Source organism: Erpetoichthys calabaricus, chromosome 18 (genome assembly GCF_900747795.2).
Source record: "Erpetoichthys calabaricus chromosome 18, fErpCal1.3, whole genome shotgun sequence".
Classification (NCBI taxonomy): domain Eukaryota; kingdom Metazoa; phylum Chordata; class Cladistia; order Polypteriformes; family Polypteridae; genus Erpetoichthys; species Erpetoichthys calabaricus.
In genome coordinates this window covers 70,646,068-70,670,834 of record NC_041411.2, presented here as the reverse complement: position 1 = coordinate 70,670,834, position 24,767 = coordinate 70,646,068, and the positions used below count along the sequence as shown (strand labels likewise).

The window sequence follows — 24,767 nt, the reverse complement described above, 5'->3', positions numbered from 1 at the left end:
ATTTTATTTTTTGTTTTTATTTCTTGTAGGACACAATCAACGTAGTCAGAACATTCACATGTGAAAATAAAAAGATGCTCCAATCAGTTCAGGCCTTTTACTACAGCCTCGGCAGCTTAATTTTGATTGGTAATAAAAGCGATAAGAAGTTTAGCTGAATTAGCAGCCCCGCATTTGCACCTTCAGCTGAGCACAGCAAAGTCTGCCTAAATCTCCATTTAATGCACTACTTCTTGAATGCCCTGTCCTTGTAACCCATTGGTCACATCTGTTCAGGTGACTCCAAAGGGACCCGAAATCCTCTAAAGTAGACACTTACATTTTCATATGGGTGACGGGCGAGCCAACAGCGGCCAGCAGCACACTGACACCCAAACTCATTAAAAGATTTATCCGGTTTTAAGTGGGCAAATTAAAGAGAACTTTTTTTTTTTCTATTTGCTCTTTTAAAATAATTTTTCTTGTAAAGAATGGGAGCTGGCGCCAGTGCTGAGGAGAAACACTCAAGAGAGTTAGAGAAGAAGCTCAAGGAAGATGCGGAAAAAGATGCCCGAACAGTCAAGCTGCTTCTGCTTGGTAATTTTTGCATTTTTATTAACCGAAGCTACTTTTGCTATTTTGTTAATTAACAGAGGAGTTATATATTTACCTAAATGAAGAGCAATTAAATTCTAAAGAAGAAAAACTAAATACATTTATAATAATAACTATGCTGCATTTCTACCATTCTGGACATTGCTTTAGAATACAGAAGTACTGTATATGCCTGACCATATCATTACATTTTACTTTTCTGAAATAGTAACTTTTATTTTTGTTTTTCTTTAAAAATCCAAATGTGCTAGCAACTGAAAAAATTAAGAAATTTGTCATAAAAGTTTATCCTCCACCAGTGAGTCAACTTCTGACCGATCCCATACATTGTACTTAAGAAAAATGTAAATCTTCAACTGAGCTCTTGGCAATGGGGATTGTTTCTCCAATACAGTTGCTAAAACAAACTTCAGCAGGCTAGGATTTACTCCTAAGTCCATTAGATCAGGAGGGATTTTTGTATGATTTAGTGCTGATGAAAGGCAAAGAGAAGATAAGGGCTTAGTGTGTAAATATAAAAAGATCTGCCATACAGGCTTGCCACGTGAATGGCTCATGTCATAAGTACTATTGAGGAGAGCTCCAAAATATTACACATGGTGGCCATTTGTTCTTTACTGGTACAGCGGTCTTTACTCAAGCAACAGATAACTTTTAGGACTATTGTGTCAACAAGCTGCATTTATAGTAAAACAGAAAATGAATGGATGATTACCCTATCATAAAATGATCAATATTTACAGAGACTGAACCAAGGGAAGTAGAATCCAGCACATGGAAAAATTTAATTACATTCAGTTATGTAAAGGCGAGGGAAACGGGCCAGCTGGCACATCAGACTGTTATTTATCTTTTTTCTTTATACATTTATATGAGAAATGTCTGTTTCTTATCTGTGAGTGTATGTGTAAGGAGATGAATTTGAAAGACACTATATTACCAATAGATACATAGATATGAAAGGAACTATATCATAGATAGATAGATAGATACCTTAGTATAGTAGGCAGGTTTAGATAGATAGATAGATAGATAGATAGATAGATAGATAGACAGACAGACAGACAGACAGACAGACAGACAGACAGACAGACAGACAGACAGATACCTTAGTATAGTAGGCAGGTTTAGATAGATAGATAGATAGATAGATAGATAGATAGATAGATAGATAGATAGATAGATAGATAGATAGATAGATAGATAGATAGATAGATAGATAGATAGATAGATAGATAGATAGATAGATAGATAGATAGATACATACATACATACATACATACATACATACATACATACATACATACATACATACATATAGATACCTTAGTATAGTAGGCAGGATAGATACCTTAGTATAGTAGGCAGGATAGATACCTTAGTATAGTAGGCAGGATAGATAGATAGATAGATAGATAGATAGATAGATAGATAGATAGATAGATAGATAGATAGATAGATAGATAGATAGATAGATAGAGCAGACCCCCGTGGCCCTGTGTTCGGATATAGCGGGTTGGATAATGGATGGATGAATTGAAAGCTGGCAGCCACATAAGGAACTAGCGCTTAGTAGGTGACATGGAAGAGACTTGTTTTGATAGCTCCCAGCTTGTTGTTGTGTTCTTGTAGTATCATTTGTGTAATTACTAGGACATACAGACTCTGTCTCACATGTATTTTATCTTTATATATAATACGCTACCATGGCTGTTTGTTTGTCTGTCTAGGATTTTAAATCACCTGTAGTTCACAAACTATTTGAACTATTGATCTGAAATTTGGTACACATACACTACGTGACGTCTACTATCCGCTTTCGGGAGGATGATTGACCTACAAGGTTATTCCTCTTTTTATTTTATTTTATTGTAGAATCAACTCTCAGCATTGGCACTAGGAATGTCAAGTCAAGTTGATTCACTGCACGTTATCATACAGTACGCCGTTACTGGTATTATATACTAGCCGTCCCCCTCGTCTCCACCCATTGTGAAACAGGACAGTGAGGAGGGCCCTGCCTGGCTCCCCACTCCTTACGTCAAGCTTCCCCCCTGTCTCAGATTAGCGTGAATATGTTACAGAAAAAACCTGAAGTTCAGCCAGTTCCCGAACTGGCCGGTCGTTTCGCATTTTGGCTGCGAGGTGTGGCCAAAGTCCGAATTACTAGAAATGACCAGCGTATATGCTACTTTGGCAGGCCATTTCGCAAAGTGATGAGAACTCCCTGGCCAAAATCCGACGCGCTGATGTAAGACTGTCCGCTGAAGGTGCGAAGATGCTTAAAAACCTTCAGATGTGAGTTTTCCATTCTGCACGAGAAACTGCTCAAGGCGGATCTTGTTCAGAAAGCGGACGCCACTTGAGACGGCCTTCCCCTCACCCAAACACTAACCTTAAAGTCAATAAAATAGGTCCCTGACGTTAAGTCACTATTTTAGGGCTAAAATGATAACAGAAATGTGAAACCTACTTATATACCTAATCTGAATTATTGTGAAAAAACCAAGTGGCGTCCGCTTTCTGAACAAGAGCCGCCAAGGCTACACTCGATGGAATTGCACTACTAAGTGCGCAACATATCACTGCTCATGCCGTTTTTTCTTCCGACTTTGGCCGATCACCCCGTGCCATTTCGCAAAGCTGGCTGGCCAAATCCTGAAATCGAGGAAAACATCGGACATTGGCCGGTCAATTTACAGTGACATTGGCCAGTTGGCGATTTGGGTGGACACTTCCTGCTTTGGCCGATTTTGGGTTTTGCCCATAACAAATATATCACTCCTGCAAGCAAACTATGATTCTTAGCACGATGAGAGAAGTCGTAAAATCAACCGGAATGTTCAAGAAAATTATAGAAAAAAAAACGATCTAAATCCGTTAAGTAGTTCTCTTGTGAAAAGCGGACAGACAAATGTTGGATTTTATACATAGAGAGATATTTCCAACTTTAACGGATAACAAAGCTATGCTTGAGAAATGAACGTACAGCAGTAAGGGCCAAAAATGAAACCTGCGAAGCACAACATAGACGACCGCTGTGGTCCTGTCGGTTTATGCGCTTGTGCACATGAAAAATTATCTAATTAATTATCCTTATTACTTTAATTGGTTCCCACTGCAAAAAGATGAATATACAAAACACGACAAAAAAAATATAAATAGGAGTTTTCTTGCTTTTATTTAGCAAAAATATCTACCAATGGGGTAAGCAAAATTTACTTAACAAGATTTCTTAAAGTAAGCTAAAAATCCTGAATGCAAATTTTTTCATAAGTCAATAATTCTTACAAACAAAGGAAAACAAGATATGAGGTCATGATATAAATACTTTTCACTTGCTTAGATTTCCTTTTTTTGCTGTGAATATTCCAGAAAGTCAGAATAAAACTGAAAGTGGCCAGTATATATACAGTATAGCCTTCCAGTAACAAACATAGTTTTGAAACGAGACACCAAATATTCCCTTCAGTACTAAAACATTTCAGCAAACTTATTTCTTTGGCTAAGAAAACAATGCAGTAGGAGACCCCAGCAGTAACAGCTGAGTCATACAAACCGATCATCTAGCAATGAGTCATCCACGCTTATATAACTAATTTCCTAACAAAACAGATTTATAATTGGGCCTCAATTATTTCTTTTTTTAACACTCTCTTGCTGCTTTATTTTATTATCCATCCACACATCCATTCTCTTCTGCTTATCCGAGATCAAGTCGCGTGGGCAGCAGCTTGAGCAGAGATGCCCAGACTTCCCTCTCCCCGTCCACTTCTTCTAGCTCTTCCGGGGGAATTCCGAAGGCATTCCCAGGCCAGCCAAGTCACCTCCAGTGTGTCCTGGGTCTTCCCCGGGGTCTCATCCCGCCACACCTCACCAGGGAGGCATCCAGGATGCATCCTGATCAGATACCGGAGCCACCTCATCTGACTCCTCTCGTTGCGGAGGACTTTTATTATTTAGTACAAAATACGCCTAATCAAGAACAACTTGTTACATCCCATGTGTCTGTGGGCTTCCCTCTTGGATTTCCTCCCACATTCCCAGCGACATGCCGGGTTCACATTGATACGGTGCGAGTGTGGGTATGGGCATCAGTGGAATCTGCGGTCGACTGGCATCCTTACACCTTATTGAGACTGGCACTACCCCATTGACTCTGACTTGAATTATTAGGTTAGGGAATATATGTACCTACGTATTTGTTGCACAGTTGTCTACGATGGTGTCATTTCTATTTGTAAATCTGTCTTAAGTAATTCTGCCTGTCTTCTGTAAATGGAACTACTGTATTAAAGAAAAAACTGAATTTGTAGTTATGGGTGGCCATTTGTAGGCCAGCTGCCCCATGGATCAGGCCTCCTCCGTTTGAATCCTGCACCTGGACATTGTTCATGTGGAGTTGGTCCATTCTATTCAGGTCACCGTGTGTGTTTTCCTCACACAAGCCCAAAGACATGCAGGTTAGGTTAACTGGTGATGATAAATTGTGCACATGTGGGTGTGGTTGTGAATATGCATGTGAGTGGGCCTTGCGGTGGACTGGCACAGTCTCTTCAAGGCTGTTTCCTGCATGGAACCTAGTGCTGCCCGACTGACTGACTGGTGGGTCTAGCTTTTAAACCACCGACTGTCATGTCAATTTCTAAGCTACTTAATTCAGAAGCACAAACCCTGGACTGGGTTCTAGTCCATCGCAGGCCACACACACACACACACACACACACACACCCACACACCAAACACACACTCACACACACATACACCAAACACACACTATGGCCAATATGGCATCTCCAATTCACTTAACCTGCATGTCTGTGGTCAGTGAGTGGACACTGGAGCACCCAGAGAAAGCCCACACAGACATGGGGAGAACATGCAAACTCCACGTATGGAGGACCCAGGGAAACCTCTGACTGATCTCATTTAGTTGGCTGGTCTTTTCTCAAATTTCTAATGCTGCATTCAAAAAAGCATAGCAGTATAATTTGTATGTTTAATGATATTTAGAACTAGTTGCATTCTTCCTATACCCGTTAAGGATAAGTTTCTTATTTCTTCACAACCATGGTGTATATTAATTTACTTCTAGAAATTGTGTTTTAAAAGGAATAGCTTTTTATACATTTTTAAAATACTTTATCTGCCCTTGAAGTTTTCAATAGGACTATATAGTACGGGTGTCCAAAGTTGAAAGAAAAAACCTTAAAACTTACCAAATACATCACTTTGAAGTGGCAAAGTCTTCAATTTAAGAAACCTTACCAGTCGTGGCAAAGGATTCAATTTAATAAAACAAGCCTTTTGTACTGTATGTATAAGGTATTCTTGTGATAACTAAAGGAAACTAGAAATAAATATTTTATCACAGATTCTATTTTTCTCTGGGTAAGGATACATTTTCTGATTGGTTGCGTGCTTGCAGCGACTGTTGTGGGTGGAGTTATGACAATCCAATGCCAAATCCCGCCTCCCTGTCCTTTACTTTCTTTGCTGCTGTTATGGGTGGAGTTATGACAATCCAATACCAAACCCCACCCCCCGTTCCTTTACATTCTGTGCTGCTCTTGTGGGTGGAGTTATGACAACCCAATGCCAAACCTCACCCCCCGACCCTTTACATGCTGTGCTGTGATTTCACACAGCCCACAGAACAAGCGACACGCCAAGAGGTAGTGTAGTGACAAGACAGCATATGAGTTTCATTCTACCTTGTACACATAACAATATATCTGAACTCGGCTCATTACACTGAATTATGTTTTTAATCAAAGCCTTAGATTTTTGAAAGAGCCAAGCCACCTTTTCCATGGTGTGTCTTGCACTGGCACTATCAAAAAAAAAAAATTCAGAAAATGAGAATGAAATGAAGCAGAGAAGGGCATAATAAAAGTGCAACAAACCAATTATTGTATTTTTTATGAATGATGAGTCGCTTTTGCTGAGGATATGGTAATAAAAAAACTAAACACAAGGCTTTTCAGTGAGTAAATTAACTGACACTAATGCAAGTGAGAACATGCAGACTCCATGCTGGCACTGTGAGGCAGGAACGACAGCTCTGCACTACCACTCTGCCTATGCCATAATATCTGTACTAAACTTCTGTGTGATTAAACGTAGGTGAATTGATGTTGCTAAATTGGTCCGTGTGTGTGTGTGTGTGTGTTCACCCTGTGATAGACTGGCACCCTACCTGGAGTTCTTGCTTTTTACTGGCATCAACTCCAGCTGACCTGTGACCCTGCCTTGTTAGGGCTCATTTATACTTCACTCTCAGAATGCGTACACACCCGCATCATGGCTGCCACGCTCTCCCCATATTCATTTGACGCGTCCTCTGAGCAGATCCTCAGAAATTAATGCGACGCGTGCGCGAGTTGCAGTACCAGCAAAAAGTCGGGGGGGCACAGTGTGCTAAAAGTCAGAATGTGACGTCAGAGTTTCTGTTTACTATCTACATGTGACAGAAAGCCGCTATGCAGATCCTACTGGATCAATGTGCGCGCTTTGATGTTTGATGAATGGTTCGATGTGGTGAAGCAAAATGCTGACATACAAATGCTTTCGTGGTGCTTTTATATTCAAGCGTCGCATATTCCCGATCGTAATGACACGATACATTTTAAAGGTCTCACATACCATCCTCTGTGCCGTCTTTTTTTTATGGGGCTTCCTCCTGACCTGACAGCAGAAGCGAATATCAATAGATCACCACACAGAACACATTAAATGTATGATATTCCAACTCTCTGCACATTTAGAGTCCTTAGATTTATACTTGATATCACTTACATGATGAAATGCATTAAAGTATGTATGTTACATTTTACAGATAAATTGTTAACTTTGTTTAAATGATGAACACTGTTAAATCACACATATGGGGGCGGAGCGGTAGCGCTGCTGTCTCGTAGGGAGTCACATTGCTGGTATTCTCTGTCTGGAGTTTCCATGTTTTCCTGCTGGGTTTCCACAGTGGGCTCCGGTTTCCTTCCAAAGACATACAGGTTTAGTGACACTAAAATGATGCCAGTGTATATATGTGTGCTTGTATACAGCTTGCGATGAGCTGATGCCCCATCTAGTGATTGTTTCTGCCTCGTGCCCAATGCTTGCTGGAATGGACACATCCTTGCATTGATAGATTTAAATCATTAAACATCCTTTTCAGAGATATTGCGGTAAGGTGTCGTCGGAATTTAATGGATGTTCCAGGCAATTCACAACACAGCAAAGCCGAACCTGTTCTCACTGTGATAATATCTCGCACTGCCACCTGGTGGAATCACCCAGATTTACATAAAGTACGCGCGCAAGTATAAACAGTAAAACGCTTGCGTAGCAGGAGTGTCCGCTGGAGCAGGCGTCACGTGAAGTATAAACCTGGCCTTAGAGTGGATGAATGGATGATTACAAGGTGTTGTTCCTGCCTATTGCTGGACAAAGGCAGAGAAGGCAGTGTGTTTGACAGACCATAATAAAGTGCCACAGACCAATTACTGTATTATTTTATGCAATTGATTGTGATTGTTCACAAGTGAGGGAAGAATGGAGCGTGAGATCAACAGGCGGATCGGTGCGGCATCCGCAGTAATGCGGGCTCTGCATCGGTCTGTCGTGGTGAAAAAGGAGCTGAGCCGCAAGGCGAAGCTCTCAATTTACCAGTCGATCTATATTCCTAACCTCACCTATGGTCATGAGGTATGGGTAGTGACCGAAAGAATGAGATCGCGAATACAAGCGGCTGAAATGAGTTTCCTCCGCAGGGTGTCTGGGCTTTCCCTTAAAGATAGGGTGAGAAGCTCAGTCATCCGGGAGGGGCTCAGAGTAGAGCCGCTGCTCCTCCGCATCGAGAGGAGTCAGATGAGGTGGCTCGGGCATCTGATCAGGATGCCTCCTGGACACCTCCCTGGTGAGGTGTTCCGGGCACGTCTAACCGGGAGGAGGCCCCGGGGAAGACCCAGGACATGCTGGAGGGACTATGTCTCTCGACTGGCCTGGGAACGCCTTGGGATTCTCCCAGAAGAGCTAGAAGAAGTGGCCGGGGAGAGGGAAGTCTGGGCATCTCTGCTCAAGCTCCTGCCTCCGCGACCCGACTTCGAATAAGCGGGAGACAATGGATGGATGGATGGATGGATGGATGATTGTGATTGGTGGTGTTAGGTCCCAGCTTCCTTAGTGACCCTTTCCTAGATAAATGGGTTAAGAAGATGGATGGATGCATGCATGGGTTAGTATTACTATTATATAATATATGAATAGATTAATCTTCTTCCCAGAATTTGTCTTGTGTTGCCGCAAGGTCCACTATTCAGCACATTGCTTAACATCTGTTCTGATCCAGGACATTTTTAGGTGTGGCATTGACTTCATACATATAAATCCTACAATTGATCGAGCCAACGTTTCTTTGGTTTGCTTGAATGGCCACTTTTCTCTTTGGGCTGAGACACAGGACTACCTTCACCAAGAGGAACATGGCCATACCATTGGCGGTGTACTGTTCTATATGAATAAATTAATGGATGGAAGACAAAGAAGACAGCGATTAATAATAATAATAATAATAATAATAATAATAATAATATTGGACAGCAAGATGGCACAGTGGTAGTACTGCTGTCTCACAGTGAAGGAGACTGGGGTTTGGGTCTGCATGCAGTTTGCATGTTTGCCACAGGTTCTCTGGTTTTCTTCCCACAGACCAAACACATGCAGTTGGTTGGACTGGTGCTGCTAAAGTGGCCCATGTGGGTTTTTGCCTTGTGTCACCCTGTCTGGGTTTTGTTCTTGCCTTGTGTGTCATGCTTGCTAGGATAGGCTGTCACTGCACCACACCCTGAATTGGATAAGTGGGTTAGGAAGTACGATGGATTATAAGATTATTATCATTATTATTAGGTGTCACCGCGTCATCGTCAGATCGACACATAGCCATGAACCGAACCGAACCAAAGGCGGCACAGTGGTGCAGTGGCAGTGCTGCTGCCTCACAGTGAGGGAGATGAGAGTTTGTGTCCCATGTGTTTCCCTGCATGGAGTTTCTCCCACAGTGCAGACACATGCAGGTTAGGTGGATTGGCATTAGGAAAGTGGCCTGTGCTCTGTGTGGGGGAATTGTTCTTGCCTTGTGTCTAATTTTTGCTGACATTGGCTCCAGCTGTCCTAAGACCCTGTCCTGCTTAGGTGGGTTAGTAAGATGGATGGATGGATGGATGGATGGATAATTACACATTACATGCAAGTTCAATATTCTCTCTCTCACTGAAGCACACGTGAGAATTTTTAATCCAAAGACAGTAGGAAAGATCTTCGTGAAATGAAGAAAAACACTTTTTAGTGGGAGAATATAAGTAATTGTGTGACCGTTTTTCAGAGATTATTGTCTAGTTGTCGACAGGACTAAGATAGCAATCCATCTATTATAATAATAATATAACGGCACTCTTGGTGCTTGGTGATGACCTTCTGAGGTGAATCCAAGTACCATCTCCCCGTTAAACCAGCTGCAGAAGGGACAGTCGCCCTGAGCTGAAACAATGCCATGGAGGGAGGAAGACAAACTTGGCGAAGTAAGGCAGCTTATCAATTTTTACAAGGTGGCAGCATGCATTCTTACTATTTGCAGAAAATGACGTAGCAGAAACATGTTAACCATGGCAAGAACACGCTTACTTCATACAAAACATCCCCAAACCTCAAATCAAATGTGACTAAGAGTCATAAGGCAGAAACGTCAACAGCAGTGCCATCCCAGTAAAAGCATATCTATATGCTGTCAACAAGAAATTAAGAAAATCGGCATCTCTTCATTAAAGGCCACCAATAATAAAAAATGACACAGATTGCAGGCAGTTGGAGGAAGCAGGATTTGTTTTTTGTCAGTAACATTAACCAGGTAGGAGGTCTCAGTGACATAAGGCAGCAGCTAAAGCTTTATGCTGATTTGAAAACACAAACAGTACATGGCACAAGTTTCCATTAAGCCTTCGCCTGAAGACACATGCCACCTCGGAGACTGATCTCATTACAGCTCGCTAGGCTTTTTTTTTTTCTTCTTCTTCTTTTCTTCAGGATTTTCTTCCTCCCTTAGGGAATTTTTGAAGGTTTGGTACATTCTGTATTTTAAAATAGTTGATTAAGTAAGAAGAAACCTTCAAGTTAAATTATAGATGTCATTGTTTTCTGAAAAATACAGTTTACGTAAAAACTTTTTCTTTAGTAAATTTTGACTAATTGTATCACAAAAATATAGAGATGCTGACGATGTAAAATAAACGACAACAATAAGCACACACTTGGTCAGTGTTATTAATACATTTTTGAAACGTGTTTCTTTTTTGCATGTATGTATAGTATTAAATGATAACCAGTAATGGCTGATGTTGTGTTGCATTTGATCAGTACAGTAAGTTTGGGTTTGTGCAAGCATATCATTGTTTTTTTTTATTAAAATCCTCATCTTAAGGAAACAAAAAAAAAAAGGCAGAAAGAATTTTTTAAACAAACTTCATATTACCCTGAGGGCACTGAATGCCACCTAATCACCTCCAATGCCACAGGGCACTAGATGACATCTTGTGCAATAAATGTTTTATGTGCAATAAGATTTTATGTTGAATGTCTGTGTTCTACCTCATTTCTTATCTTATCCTTTCCTATCCTTTTGTAATTATTATATATATATATATATATATATATATATATATATATATATATATATATATATATATATATATCAGTAATCCCTCCTCCATCGCGGGGGTTGCGTTCCAGAGCCACCCGCGAAATAAGAAAATCCGCGAAGTAGAAACCATATGTTTATATGGTTATTTTTATATTGTCATGCTTGGGTCACAGATTTGCGCAGAAACACAGGAGGTTGTAGAGAGACAGGAACGTTATTCAAACAGTGCAAACAAACATTTGTCTCTTTTTCAAAAGTTTAAACTGTGCTCCATGACAAGACAGAGATTACAGTTCCGTCTCACAATTAAAAGAATGCAAACATATCTTCCTCTTCAAAGGAGTGCGTGTCAGGAACACTGAATGTCAGAAAGAAAGAGAAAAGCAAACAAATCAATGGGGCTGTTTGGCTTTTAAGTATGCGAAGCACCACGGCACAAAGCTGTTGAAGGCGGCAGCTCACACCCCCTCCGTCAGGAGCAGAGAGAGAGAGAGAGAGACAGAGAAAAACAAACAGTCAAAAATCAATACGTGCCCTTCGAGCTTTTAAGTATGAGAAGCACCGTGCAGCATGTCGCTTCACTAAGCAGCTGCACTGAAGGTAGCAATGTGAAGATAATCTTTCAGCATTTTTAGACGAGCGTCCGTATCGTCTAGGTGTGCGAACAGCCCCCCTGCTCACACCCCGTACGTCAGGATCAGAGAAAGTCAGCGCAAGAGAGAGAGAGAGAAAAGTAAGCTGGGTAGCTTCTCAGCCATCTGCCAATAGCGTCCCTTGTATGAAATCAACTGGGCAAACCAACTGAGGAAGCATGTACCAGAAATTAAAAGACCCATTGTCCGCAGAAATCCACGAACCAGCAAAAAATCCGCGAAATATATTTAAATATGCTTACATATAAAATCCGCGATGGAGTGAAGCCGCGAAACGCGATATAGCGAGGGATTACTGTATACATATATATATATATATATATATATATATATATATATATATATATATATATATGGGCGGCACGGTGGCGCAGTGGGTAGCGCTGCTGCCTCGCAGTCGGGAGATCTGGGGACCCGGGTTCACTTCCCGGGTCCTCCCTGCGTGGAGTTTGCATGTTCTCTCCGTGTCTGCGTGGGTTTCCTCCGGGCACTCCGGTTTCCTCCCACAGTCCAAAGACATGCAGGTTAGGTGGATTGGCGATTCTAAATTGGCCCTAGTGTGTGCTTGGTGTGTGGGTGTGTTTGTGTGTGTCCTGCGGTGGGTTGGCACCCTGCCCGGGATTGGTTCCCTGCCTTGTGCCCTGTGTTGGCTGGGATTGGCTCCAGCAGACCCCCGTGACCCTGTGTTCGGATTCAGCGGGTTGGAAAATGGATGGATGGATATATATATATATATATATATATATATCTTTGACAGCACAGGGACTGCACCTAATTTCACTGTATTTGTTACAATGACAATAAAGATATTCTGATTCTGATTATTCACTAATACCATTCAAATATGCCATAAAAATGTCTAAAGACAGTCAAAAAAATTCTGCTAAATCCTCAAATTGTGCTAAAAAAAATAATAAGAGAAAGAGAAGAAAACTCATAAAGTTGTCATTGAATCAGCATGAAACACAGCAGAGCTATGCATGTCTGATAGAACTGACTACAGAAACCCACAAGTCAAAATCAAAAGATGAACAAATATAGAGTACTGTATATAGGGTACAAAAACAAAAAATCAAAGATTATTAAAACATAAAATAACAAAATGAGTTTGTGAAAAAGAAAAACGGCACAAATATAAAGCAATAAATAAACTTAATTTATCCCAAACAGACACAAATTTTAGAAAGGAAGGAAGTTAAAAATAGAGATATAATTAAATAAAGTTAAAGATAGAAACATGATAGATAATAAGCTCTGCAATAAAATTATCACACAGTATGAAACAAAAAAAAGGAGGACAATTGATTACAGAAAATACAAGACAAATAAAAAGAAATCAAAACTGAAAATGTATGCACACACACACATATATTATATATTGTGGAAGATGACCCGGACACAGACAGGCGGACACGTTCAACTCACCCAACACACATTTATTCCAGTACTCCATATTAACAAATGTGCACCACAGCCCAATACTCCCCCAATGTCCAGGCCTCTTTCTCCAATGCCTTTCCTTCTTCAGGCCGCCTCCCTGCCTCCTCCAAGACCTTGTCCTCTAGACCTCCCAACTCCAGCCCTCGAATGGAGGGAGGCAGCCCCTTTTAAAGGCACCCGGATGTGCTCCAGGTGCTTCCCAGCAATCTTCCAACTGGCACTCCCCAGTGTGGCGGAAGTGCCGGCTGCGAACCCGGAAGCACTCCGGGTGTCCCCGATCCTCTTCCCCCCAGCACTTCCGGGTGTGGCGGAAGTGCTGAGGTCCAGGGTTCCCAAGGCATTGGGGCACCCCCCTGGCTCGAAAAGAGAGAATTTTTGGGGTGCCAACCTCGCCGTTTCCATTTTACTTCTGAGTTCAAAATAAAATAAATGCACAAGGGCATAAAACGAAAACAAAAATAATCACCCATGCAAATAAAGTGGCTGCCATTAATCAGGCTGCCTGGAGATATTCTTGGAGCACCTTAGCTCTCTGGTCCTTCCGGGTAGAAGTGACGCCTCCTTCTGGGTGGTTGTGTTTTTATAGACCCTGGACTGGAAGAAGGGGCGGAGTCAGTTTCCCTCACTGGGCGGTTTCTCTGTACTGTGGGGGAAGAAAACGACAAGACACTTAGCAGCAGCAGAGCCCCCTCTTGGCCCGGGGTGGTATCACATACCTGTGTGTGTGCTTTCCTGCATTGTTGTACATTTGAATTTACACTCTGTTTTTTGTTTGCTTTTTATGTGCACATTTTCAGTTTTGATTTCTGTTTAATTTTTCTTTTATATTTCTATTTTGTTTAGTTATGTCTATTTTTAACTTAGTTTTTTGATAACTTAAGTTTATTTATTGTGTTGTTCCTGTGCCATTTTTCTTCTTCACAAACTCATTTGTCACTTTCCCTTTGATGCTCTTTGAGTTTTTGGTGATTTGTTTTATTCCTTCTACCCGGCATGTATTTATTTGTTCATCTTATGCTGTAGGTTTCTACGGTTCCCTTAGACATACAGTCCATAGATCTACTGTGTTCAATATTTGCTGCTAATTCAATGGCAGCTTTATTAGTTTTTCCATTACTATTTCTGTGTCTCTTATTATTATATTATTTTTGGAATGGTGTGAGGATTTAACACAATTGTTTTGATTGACTGTCTTTATACATTGTTGTGGAATATTTGAATGGTATACGTTTATACAAAGACTGTTTAAACAATTCTCTCCGCTCATTTTTGGTTTCCTTGTTGTTTTATAAGCAGGTCTGTTTAATTTAACGATGGCTTCTTTGTATAAAATCCTTACCTTAGTCATGACATGTAGCTCTTAATTATTACTGGATTAGTGTTCATATAACTAAAGCTTACAGAGAAAGCCCAACAGCAAATAGTTACACAGTAACATCACCAGAAAGAAATAAAGATATACAACTGTATATATGAAAATAAAGCTGTTCTGTATGCACTGTAATGCTAATGCTAGAGGAGTTCATTTAACACTGGCAACTTTGCAACGTGGGAACTTCTTTCCAAAAGCTTTGAAATTACAGTGGAACCTCGAGATACGATCACCTCTGTATACGAGAAATTCAAGATACGAGGAAAGTATGAGCGAAAAATTCAGCTCTAAATACGAGCATTGGCTCGCGTAACGAGCCACGAGCCAGGCTGTGGGTATGCGTGACGCGTTTCCCGATCCGCCTCGACTCGGGGATTCATCCAAGCTGACGCTGCCCGCCCGTCAGCTCGCTCAGTGTTCCTTGTTCTCCTGTAGCGTGCGCTTGTGAATTCATTGTTTTTTTTGCATTTAATGTGAAAATAATTATTCCACGATGCCTCTCAAGAAGATTGTTGCCTCAGATAGTGCTGCAAAGAAAAAAAAGGAAGCCATGGCCGTTGAAATTAACTTACTTACTCCCTATCGTCTCCCTCAAGCCAGCCAGGACTCTTCATAAAGGTAAACTACAGTTATATTATTTACCAGTGTTATTTATTAGGAAAATTGATTTTTATGTTGATATTTTTGGGGGTGCGGAACGGATTAACTGGATTTCCATTATTTTCAATGGGGAAGTTTGTTCTAGGTACGAGAAATTCGCTATACGAGCTCAGTGCTGGAACGAATTAAATTCATATCTAGAGGTTCCACTGTATATGCACCTAGCGGCAAACGTCGGAAGTAATGCCCCTCCAGCCTCCAGAAAATAATTCTCGTTATTTTTGGATCCCCCCTCATAATTTGATTCTTTATTGTTACCCATAAACTGAATGATAGCCAAGCCTCTCATTCCAGGTTGTTCATCGCTCTCACCATGCATCAAAAATCAGTTTTCTAATATAAAGCCTGACAAAAATGCACAACTTTAATTGAGCCTCAGACAAAACTGCAGACTTTCTGCACAAACTCACGACACAGACTCAATTTTTGGATGCGTTGCACATTCCTAAATGCCTCCAAATTAAAAGCCAGTGATTGTACTACAGTATTCTGATAACAACAATTATTGACATAAATTATATTTCACATCTCCTCATTTAACACTGCACATGTTCTTTATGTTGGTGCAGCTCACCATGATTTTTGAGGACAGGAGTCGCAGTCTGCAGTAATGGTAATGTCATTAGCTATTAGCACTTCATCCAGACAAACCAATTACTTGTGTTTTTCTTTCTAAATCTGGAGGACTCATTTAATTAGGCTGTAAGTGAAAGCAAGCAAGCAGCTTATTTCTTGTTCTAATAGCCTTTGTCTTGGGAGAAGAGCGAATCAGCCCCAGTCTTCATTGTTTAATATGTTGACATTATTTATTAGCAAAAAATTAGCTAATCTGTACACAGGAGACAATAAATAAGGAATGAGATCTACATGATCTTAATAATCTGTGATAAATAAGTAATAATAACAATAACTCTTTACATTATAATACTGCTTTTGTCACTACTCAAAACACTTTGTATAGAAAGTGGGGAGCCACTTCAGGCACCGCTACAGTGCAAAATCCACCAGGCTGATGTAACGGCAGCCATTATTGCACCAGTGAGCTGTTAGGTGATGAAATGGTGAGAGAGAGATAGTCGATTAGAGGCAGGGGATGATCGAGGGCCAGAATGACTAGGCCATGGAGGGCAATTTAGCCTGGACATCGGATACACCTCACTCTTTAAGAAGGATGCCCAGGGATCTTTTATGACCACAGAAGAGTCAGGACCTCGGCTTTACGTCTCAGTGCCATTTTTACTACCACGGTGTTCCCGTCACTGCACTGGGTTGTAACGGTCGACTGGAATATGTGTATGTACCTGTAAGTTTGTACCTTTTCCCATACCTGTTTTAGTGGTACGCCTTTATGGGCAGGGCCAGCCCCTGATACAGAGGGAGGGGAGCTCCTGGCTTGGAGGGCCAACAGACTGTACAGGGAGGAGCTATCCGTTTGTAAATAGGTGGCGGGAAAAAAGAAGAAGAGCGAGGAGAGAGGAGGAGGAAGCCATAACAGGAAAAGGCACAAGGGAAAGGATTAACACTCTTGGATATCGTCAGGTGAACCCGGGTTCATTGCAAGCCAAATTATTTTTTCTTTCGGGAGGAAGGCATACGGGAGAGGACTTGATGGGCCAGCACTAGGAACTGTTAATCAATACATTTCCCGGAATAAGATATATGGTCGGCGCCTCATTCCCCACGATAGACGGAGCTCAACGCTACTGTACAGATAAGACTTTAAAAAACTATAAATTCATTGTTTCTTTTTTTTGTGTTTCCATCTGCTAAAATCCTTATTAGTAATGTATGTTTTCTAGGGTTTGTGTTGTGATTTGTGCGGGAAGGGGGAGCGCTGCAGCACGATATTATGCATATAAGGTTTTCTGTTGTTGTTGTTGTCCCGTTGATAATGTGTATTGTCTATCAATAATCATTTCAACTTGATCCTGCTCTTGCTGGTGTGTCTCTATAATTTGAAGTGGTGTAGTAGAAAAGTAGTGCTGGTCACTCGCGCCCCGGATTATTTATTTTGTTTTGCTGCCTCTCAAAGAGGGCAGCGCATATTATAATCGTGCCGGATCTGAGACCATAGAGTAAGCGCTCCCCCTGCTGGCCTCACCCAAACCTTTGCCAGCAGCAACCCAAGCTTTTCCTAGATGGTCTCCATTCCAAGTACTGGCCAGGCCTGAACATGCTTAGCCTCAGGTGGAGGACCTCTTCTGAAGTTTAGTTGGTATGGCTGCTGGCTAAGTGGATGGCCGTTGTGACGTTTAATATGTAATGTTTGAAAGTTTGAAATAGTGATCACAGTAAAATTTTTAAATAGTAAATACAAAACACCAAATAAGGCAAAAGAAAAATTAAAGGCCCCAATGATAATGCTAAGAACAAAGGTTGGCACCTCAAACCGGCACACTCACTTCTAACTCTTTATATGTCTCACTTGATCTCTTCATTACCACATGTGGACATCACTATATATATATATATATATATATATATATATATATATATATATAGTAGCAGTAGAGGGCACTATCGACCTCTTGAACCCTCAGGTACCACGCCAAACACCAGGTACAAGTACAAGACTTATTATTTTTATTATAATAACGTGCACTAAGCACCCTCCACTCCACACTACTCATACAATTAACAATACTTCAATGAATCAATAACAATACACAATCCTCCTCTCCCAGACACTCCCAGCTCAGCGTCTGGGCTTTCCTCAAGGTCCTTTTATATCCCCTGACCCGGAAGTGGTTCCAACCCTGCAGGCCATGATTCGTTATCACTTCCGGGTCAGATTTAAAGTCCTTTTCTTCATCCCGGAAGCACGTCGTTCCTTCTGTCCATGTGACCAGGACATGCTTCCGGGTTATAGGGCACGTAGCACTCCCCGAGCCTAACCTACAACAGCTCCTGGTGGTCCCCATGATATCCAGCAGGGCTGTTCATAAAAACTACAAGGTCCATGAGGCCCTGCTGGAATTCGGGGAGTCCCCATACTGCTGGGAGGGATCCATCTGGCGGCTTGGACGAGTGGAATATATGGCCGGCCATCCCTCACAATATATATATATCTTCTTCTTTTTCTTTTTTTTTACGGGACCAACATTTTTTGTGAACAACAAAATGAAGGTGCTGATCTCGATTAATAGAACTAATAGAGAAGGGAAGTAAACACATGGTTGACATAAAACAGAAGTAGTAAAAATTAAATTTCAAATAACATCTAAATTCATAAGTGTAAAATGTGAATTGTACTTTTACGTTGATATAAAAGGGGCAGTTAAAAAATTCCCAGAATTGTGATATAGTGGGAGAGTGAGAGATCAGATTACATGGACATTTTTGTGGAGACCTCTGACATTTTAAAATACCGGAAATTATACAGTAAAATCAAGTCCCGACTTATCTGCGGGAGAACTTATCCATGAGTATTTATAGTATGTGGTGTGTGCTTCCTTTAGTTTATGCAGGCATTGTTTAGATCCATAATACAGTAATAAAAGCATTTTAGAACATTAGAACACTCTAGACGAGAACAGGCCATTCAGCCCAACAAAGCTTGCCAGTCCTATCCACTTATTTCTTCCAAAAAAACATCAAGTCGAGTTTTGAAAGTCCCCAACGTCTTACTGTCTACCACACTACTTGGTAGCTTATTCTAAGAGTCTATCGTTATTTGTGTAAAGAAAAACTTCCTAATGTTTGTGCGAAATTTACCCTTAACAATTTTCCAACTGTGTCCCTGTGTTCTTGTTGAACTAATTTTAAAGTCACCGTCTCGATCCACTGGACTAATTCACTTCATAATTTTAAACACTTCAATCATGTCACCTCTTAATCTTCTTTTGCTTAAACTGTAAAGGTTCAGCTCTTTTAATCTTTCCTCATAACGCATCCCCTGTAGCCCTGGAATCAGCCTAGTCGCTCTTCTCTGGACCTTCTCTAGTGCTGCTATGTCCTTTTTGTAGCCTGGAGACCCAAACTGCACCCAGTACTCCAGATGAGGCCTCACCAGTGTGTTAATAGAGCTTGAGCAGAACCTCCTGTGACTTGTACTCCACACATCAAGGCGCTATATAACCTGACATTCTGTTAGCCTTCTTAATGGCTTCTGAACACTGTCGGGAAGTCGATAGCTTAGAGTCCACTATGACTCCTAAATCCTTCTCATAAGGTGGACTCTCGATTTTCCGACTACCCATTGTATATTCAAACCTCACATGTTTAACTTTAATGTGTAATTCTTTACATTTACTGACATTAAATTTCATCTGCCACAAATTTGCCCAAGCCTGTTGGCTGTCCAAGTCCTTCTTTAATGATATAACGGATTCCAAATTATCTGCTAATCCACCTTTCTTGGTATCATCTGCAAACTTAACCAGCTTGTTACTTATATTCCTATCTAAATCATTTATAGATATTAAAAATAGCAGCGGCCCTAGCACTGACCCCCTGTGGACACCACTCTTAACATCGGCCAGTTCTGATGAGGTTCCTCTCACCATCACCCTCAGCTTCCTGTGTCTGAGCCAATTCTGCACCCATCTAAAAACATCACCGTGAACTCCCACGTCTTTTAATTTGATGCCCAACCTCTCATGTGGCACCTTATCAAATGCTTTCTGAAAGTCCAGATAAATAATATCATCTGTTCAACTTTGATCATATCCTTTTGTTGCCTCCTCATAGAATTCCAGAATGTTAGTAAAACACAACCTCCCTCTTCTTACCCCATAGTGACTGTTCAGAATAACTCCTGTCCTTGCCAGGTGTTGCTCAATCTTATCCTTAATAATTCCTTCTATTTCTTAGAATAACATAGGATGGATTAGAGTTAAATGAACTATGTGTAGTAATTACTCAATTGTAAGACATGTTGAGCTGTTTGGCTTGCCACATAACCTGATAGAACCGGTAAAGATGGAGGTTTGAGGTCAGCGTTGGCCAAAGGTGTAAAAGCACAAGGTGTGTCCCGTGATACTGCCGTCATGGATAAAACAATGACTAATGGAAGATTTAAGAAGAAAGATAGGATCTGAACAAGATTGGTTGAGGTGCCAGAGGCTACCATAGGAAAGGTTTGAGCCCCTACTTTTCAACTCCAAAAAATGTTACAGGAATGTTTGAAAAAGACATATACACCAGGGGCAAATCGACAGTCTGGATTCCACTCCAACCATTGCAGGTGGAGGCTCTGATAGAAGACTGAACAGCTCACTGTGTAAGACAAGAAGAACTTCCTCCAGAGCCCTAAGCATACTTTGAAGAGAGGTGCTGCTATCCATCCAGGTTGTATTTGGGGTAAACACCACACACTTATGTCATCATACGGCTTCAGTATTAGGCACATTTTATGAATAAAGAACATTTATGTTTAAGACAGCAGTTACAGTGGCTGGACCACTTACTGCAGATGGATAACAACAGAATACCATGGTGACTAGATAGATAGATAGATAGATAGATAGATAGATAGATAGATAGATAGATAGATAGATAGATAGATAGATAGATAGATAGATAGATAGATAGATAGATAGATAGATAGATAGATAGATAGATAGATAGATAGATAGATAGATAGATAGATACTTTATTAATCCCAAGGGGAAATTCACATACTCCAGCAGCAGCATACTGATACAAAAACAATATTAAATTAAAGAGTGATAAAAATGCAGGTAAAAACAGACAATAACTTTGAATAATGTTAACGTTTACCCCCTCGAGTGGAATTGAAGAGTCGCATAGTTTGGGGGAGGAACGATCTCCTCAGTCTGTTAGTGGAGCAGGACGGTGACAGCAGTCTGTCGCTGAAGCTGCTCCTCTGTCTGGAGATGATCCTGTTCAGTGGATGCAGTGGATTCTCCATGACTGACAGGAGTCTGCTCAGTGCCCGTCGCTCTGCCACAGATGTCAAACTGTCCAGCTCCATGCCTACAATAGAGCCTGCTTTCCTCACCAGTTTGTCCTTCTTCTTAATGCTGCATCCCCAGCACACCACCACGTAGAAGAGGGCGCTCGCCACAACCGTCTGATAGAACATCTGCAGCATCGTATTGCAGATGTTGAAGGACACCAGCCTTCTAAGGAAGTATAGTCGGCTCTGTCCTCTCTTACACAGAGCATCAGTATTGGCAGTCCAGTCCAATTTATCATCCAGCTGCACTCCCAGGTATTTATAGGTCTGCACCATCTGCACACAGTCACCTCTGATGATCACGGGGTCCATGAGGGGCCTGGTCCTCGTAAAATCCACCACCAGCTCCTTGGTTTTGCTGGTGTTCAGTTGTAGGTGGTTTGAGTCGCACCATTTAACAAAGTCCTTGATTAGGTTCCTATATACTCCTCCTCCTGCCCACTCCTGATGCAGCCCACGATAGCAGTGTCGTCAGCGAACTTTTGCACGTGGCAGGACTTCGAGTTGTATTGGAAGTCCGATGTATATAGGCTGAACAGGACTGGAGAAAGTACAGTCCCTTGTGGCGCTCCTGTGCTGACCACAATGTCAGACCTGCAGTTCCCGAGACGCACATACTGAGGTCTGTCTGTAAGATACTCCACGATCCATGCTACCAGGTATGAATCTACTCCCATCTCTGTCAGCTTGTCCCTAAGGAGCAGAGGTTGGATGATGTTGAAGGCGCTAGAGAAGTTCAGAAACATAATTCTTACAGCACCACTGCCTCTGTCCATGTGGGAGAGGGATCGGTGTAGCATATAGATGATGGCATCCTCCGCTCCCACCTTCTCCTGGCATGCGAACTGCAGAGGGTCGAGGGCGTGTTGAACCTGTGGCCTGACTAATGCATTGAAAGCCGACACACAACAGCAAGAAACCAGTCAGACCACGAACTCACTGGAATGGCATCATAGCAGCGGATTTGGTACTCCTTGGATCATCACTTGAATCTGCAAAACAAGCTGCCAAAAACTGAGAACAACGTCGCCGTTTTATCATGCTGGCAATGGCTGGAAGATGATGATGATGATGATGTTTAAGACTTGTAATGAGTAAATAACACGTTCTCACTCACCTGCTTGACTGCTGTTTCTTCTGAGTAACTTAATGATAAATAACAGATGCAGTCAATCCTGGTTTGGTCTGCCTGTACTCAGTTGTCAGTGAAAGATTACAGTCTGCCGACCGACTAGTAGATAAATGAGTAGAGATTAAATCAGGGGTACTATAGGTTGAGATGGGGTCCATCTGTGATACCCCTATTACAAAACTCCAGCGTAAAACCCATCAAATGAAAAAATAAATAAAACAAAAAATAAAAAGAATGCAAAGCAACGCATTTAAAAGCATCAACCTATAAGGCTAAACAAGGTTGCTGATTGCCCAAAAACAGAATGAAAAATGTGAAGTGCACCACATTTCAAAATAACATGAGAGCTGCCATATTGTCCAGCCTTTAGAGCTGAGGTGTCACCCACTGCACTCGGGTCCCAATTCAGGTGGTTCACTCTGTGGTGGGTGTGGCAACCCAACCTGTCTCTCTTTATAGTTGGTGTTTTTGTATGTGTGTGTGTGTGTGTGTGTGACGACTGCTTTGGTTGTGTCACATAGCCACTCCCCCTTGGCATCATAGAGTGCTGCCCATCTTGGATCATCATTAATCATCTGCAATGATTGGATCATCCTTCTCGGCAACATTTGCAGCCAACATAAAAACAAGAGGAAAAATAAATAAAAGAGTGCCAAAGCGCTATCAGTCAGCTGCCATTGCCAAAGATGATTCACACTTTAAGAAAAAAAAATTATAAAACAGAAGTTTTTGTGGTATGAACAGCCTAATCAGCAGCTCCAAGAAGCGGATGTTATGCCAATGTTTTTCAAAAACTCGGTTGCGGTGAACCACTGGTTCTTCTAGCTTTGGTTTCAACCAGATTACTATTCCTGTTTGTAATTTGTCTCCTAGTTTAAATGAACATGTTGTTATTTTCTCCTTTCTACATTTAATGTGCCAAAAGAGAATTTCCCTATCTGATTCTGTTGTAGTTGTCTATAGAATCTGGGAACGCTTTTTTCTGAGTGGTTGCTTCACATTGAATTCTCTGGTACTCTGGATTTGACGTCTTTTTGGATTTTACAGTGACGCTGGATAGTACTAATGTCTTACAGATTTAGAGCTCTGCATTTCGAATCACACACCCAGTGACTACCTGTATCTGTATGGATTCTCCATCAGCCCATCTCAATGATGTTTGTGTTTGTAGGTTTATATTTAAGGTTCATTTGTGATTCTACATTGGTCCTGTGCATGTGTATGTGTAACAAGATTTCAATTTTGATGACAATTTAAACAAAGAAAAGACAGTACAGGGCAGCTGCAGGAGGCGGCATAGAGTGAAACAACATCAGCCTCATCACTTGAAACAGCTTCTTACAGAAGCAAACGTGGACATAAAAAGGCAGAAGGTGCCACATGTGACTAGTATCACTGGACTCCAAAACAGCTAATAGCTGCAGAATATACTGGGAGCGACATTGTGTTGATCCCAAAAACGTAACAGTGGTCTGGGATTGTTGTGTTAAGCAGCAGACTATGATTGTGTAATTATCCATCCATCCATCCATTTTCCAACCCGCTGAATCCGAACACAGGGTCACGGGGGTCTGCTGGAGCCAATCCCAGCCAACACAGGGCACAAGGCAGGAACCAATCCTGGGCAGGGTGCCAACCCACCGCAGTTGTGTAATTATACATACAGTAAATATGAAAAAGTTTGGGAACCCCTCTCAGCCTGCATAATAATTGACTCTACTGTCAACAAAAAAGATAACAGTGGTATGTCTTTCATTTCCTAGGAACATCTGAGTACTGCGGTGTTTTCTGAACAAAGATGTTTAGTGACGCAGTATTTAGTTGTATGAAATTAAATCAAATGTGAAAAACTAGCTGTGCACAAATGTGGGTCCCCTTGTCATTGTGCTGATTTGAATGCCTGTCACTGCTCAATGCTGATTACTTGCAACACCAAATTGGTTGGATGAGCTCATTAAGCCTTGAACTTCATAGACAGGTGTGTCCATCATGAGATATAAAGGTATTTAAGATGGTCAATTACAAGTTGTGCTTCCTTCCCTTTGACTCTCCTCTGAAGAGTGACAGGATGGGATCCTAAAAGCAACTCTCAAAAGATCTGAAAACAAAGATTGTTCAGTCTCCTGGTTTAGGGGAAGGCTACAAAAAGCCATCTCAGAGGTTTAAACTGTCAGTTTCAACTGTAAGGAATGGAATCAGGAAATGGAAGGCCACAGGCACAGTTGCTGTTAAACCCAGCAGGTCTGGCAGGCCGAGAAAAATACAGGAGTGGCATATGCGCAGGATTGTGAGAATGGTGACAG

At 41.4% G+C, this 24,767-nt stretch overlaps 1 protein-coding gene across 1 annotated transcript in view; it reads left to right on the top strand.

Moving 5' to 3' along the window:
• Positions 1-317: 317 nt before the first annotated feature.
• The window catches only part of gnat1 (guanine nucleotide binding protein (G protein), alpha transducing activity polypeptide 1), a 66,710-nt gene continuing 42,260 nt past the window's right edge, over positions 318-24,767 (top strand). The window contains exon 1 of the mRNA XM_028824095.2: positions 318-576. Within this exon, the coding sequence (XP_028679928.1) occupies positions 471-576 (106 nt within the window). The 5' untranslated portion in view covers positions 318-470. The remainder of the gene's footprint in view (positions 577-24,767) is intronic.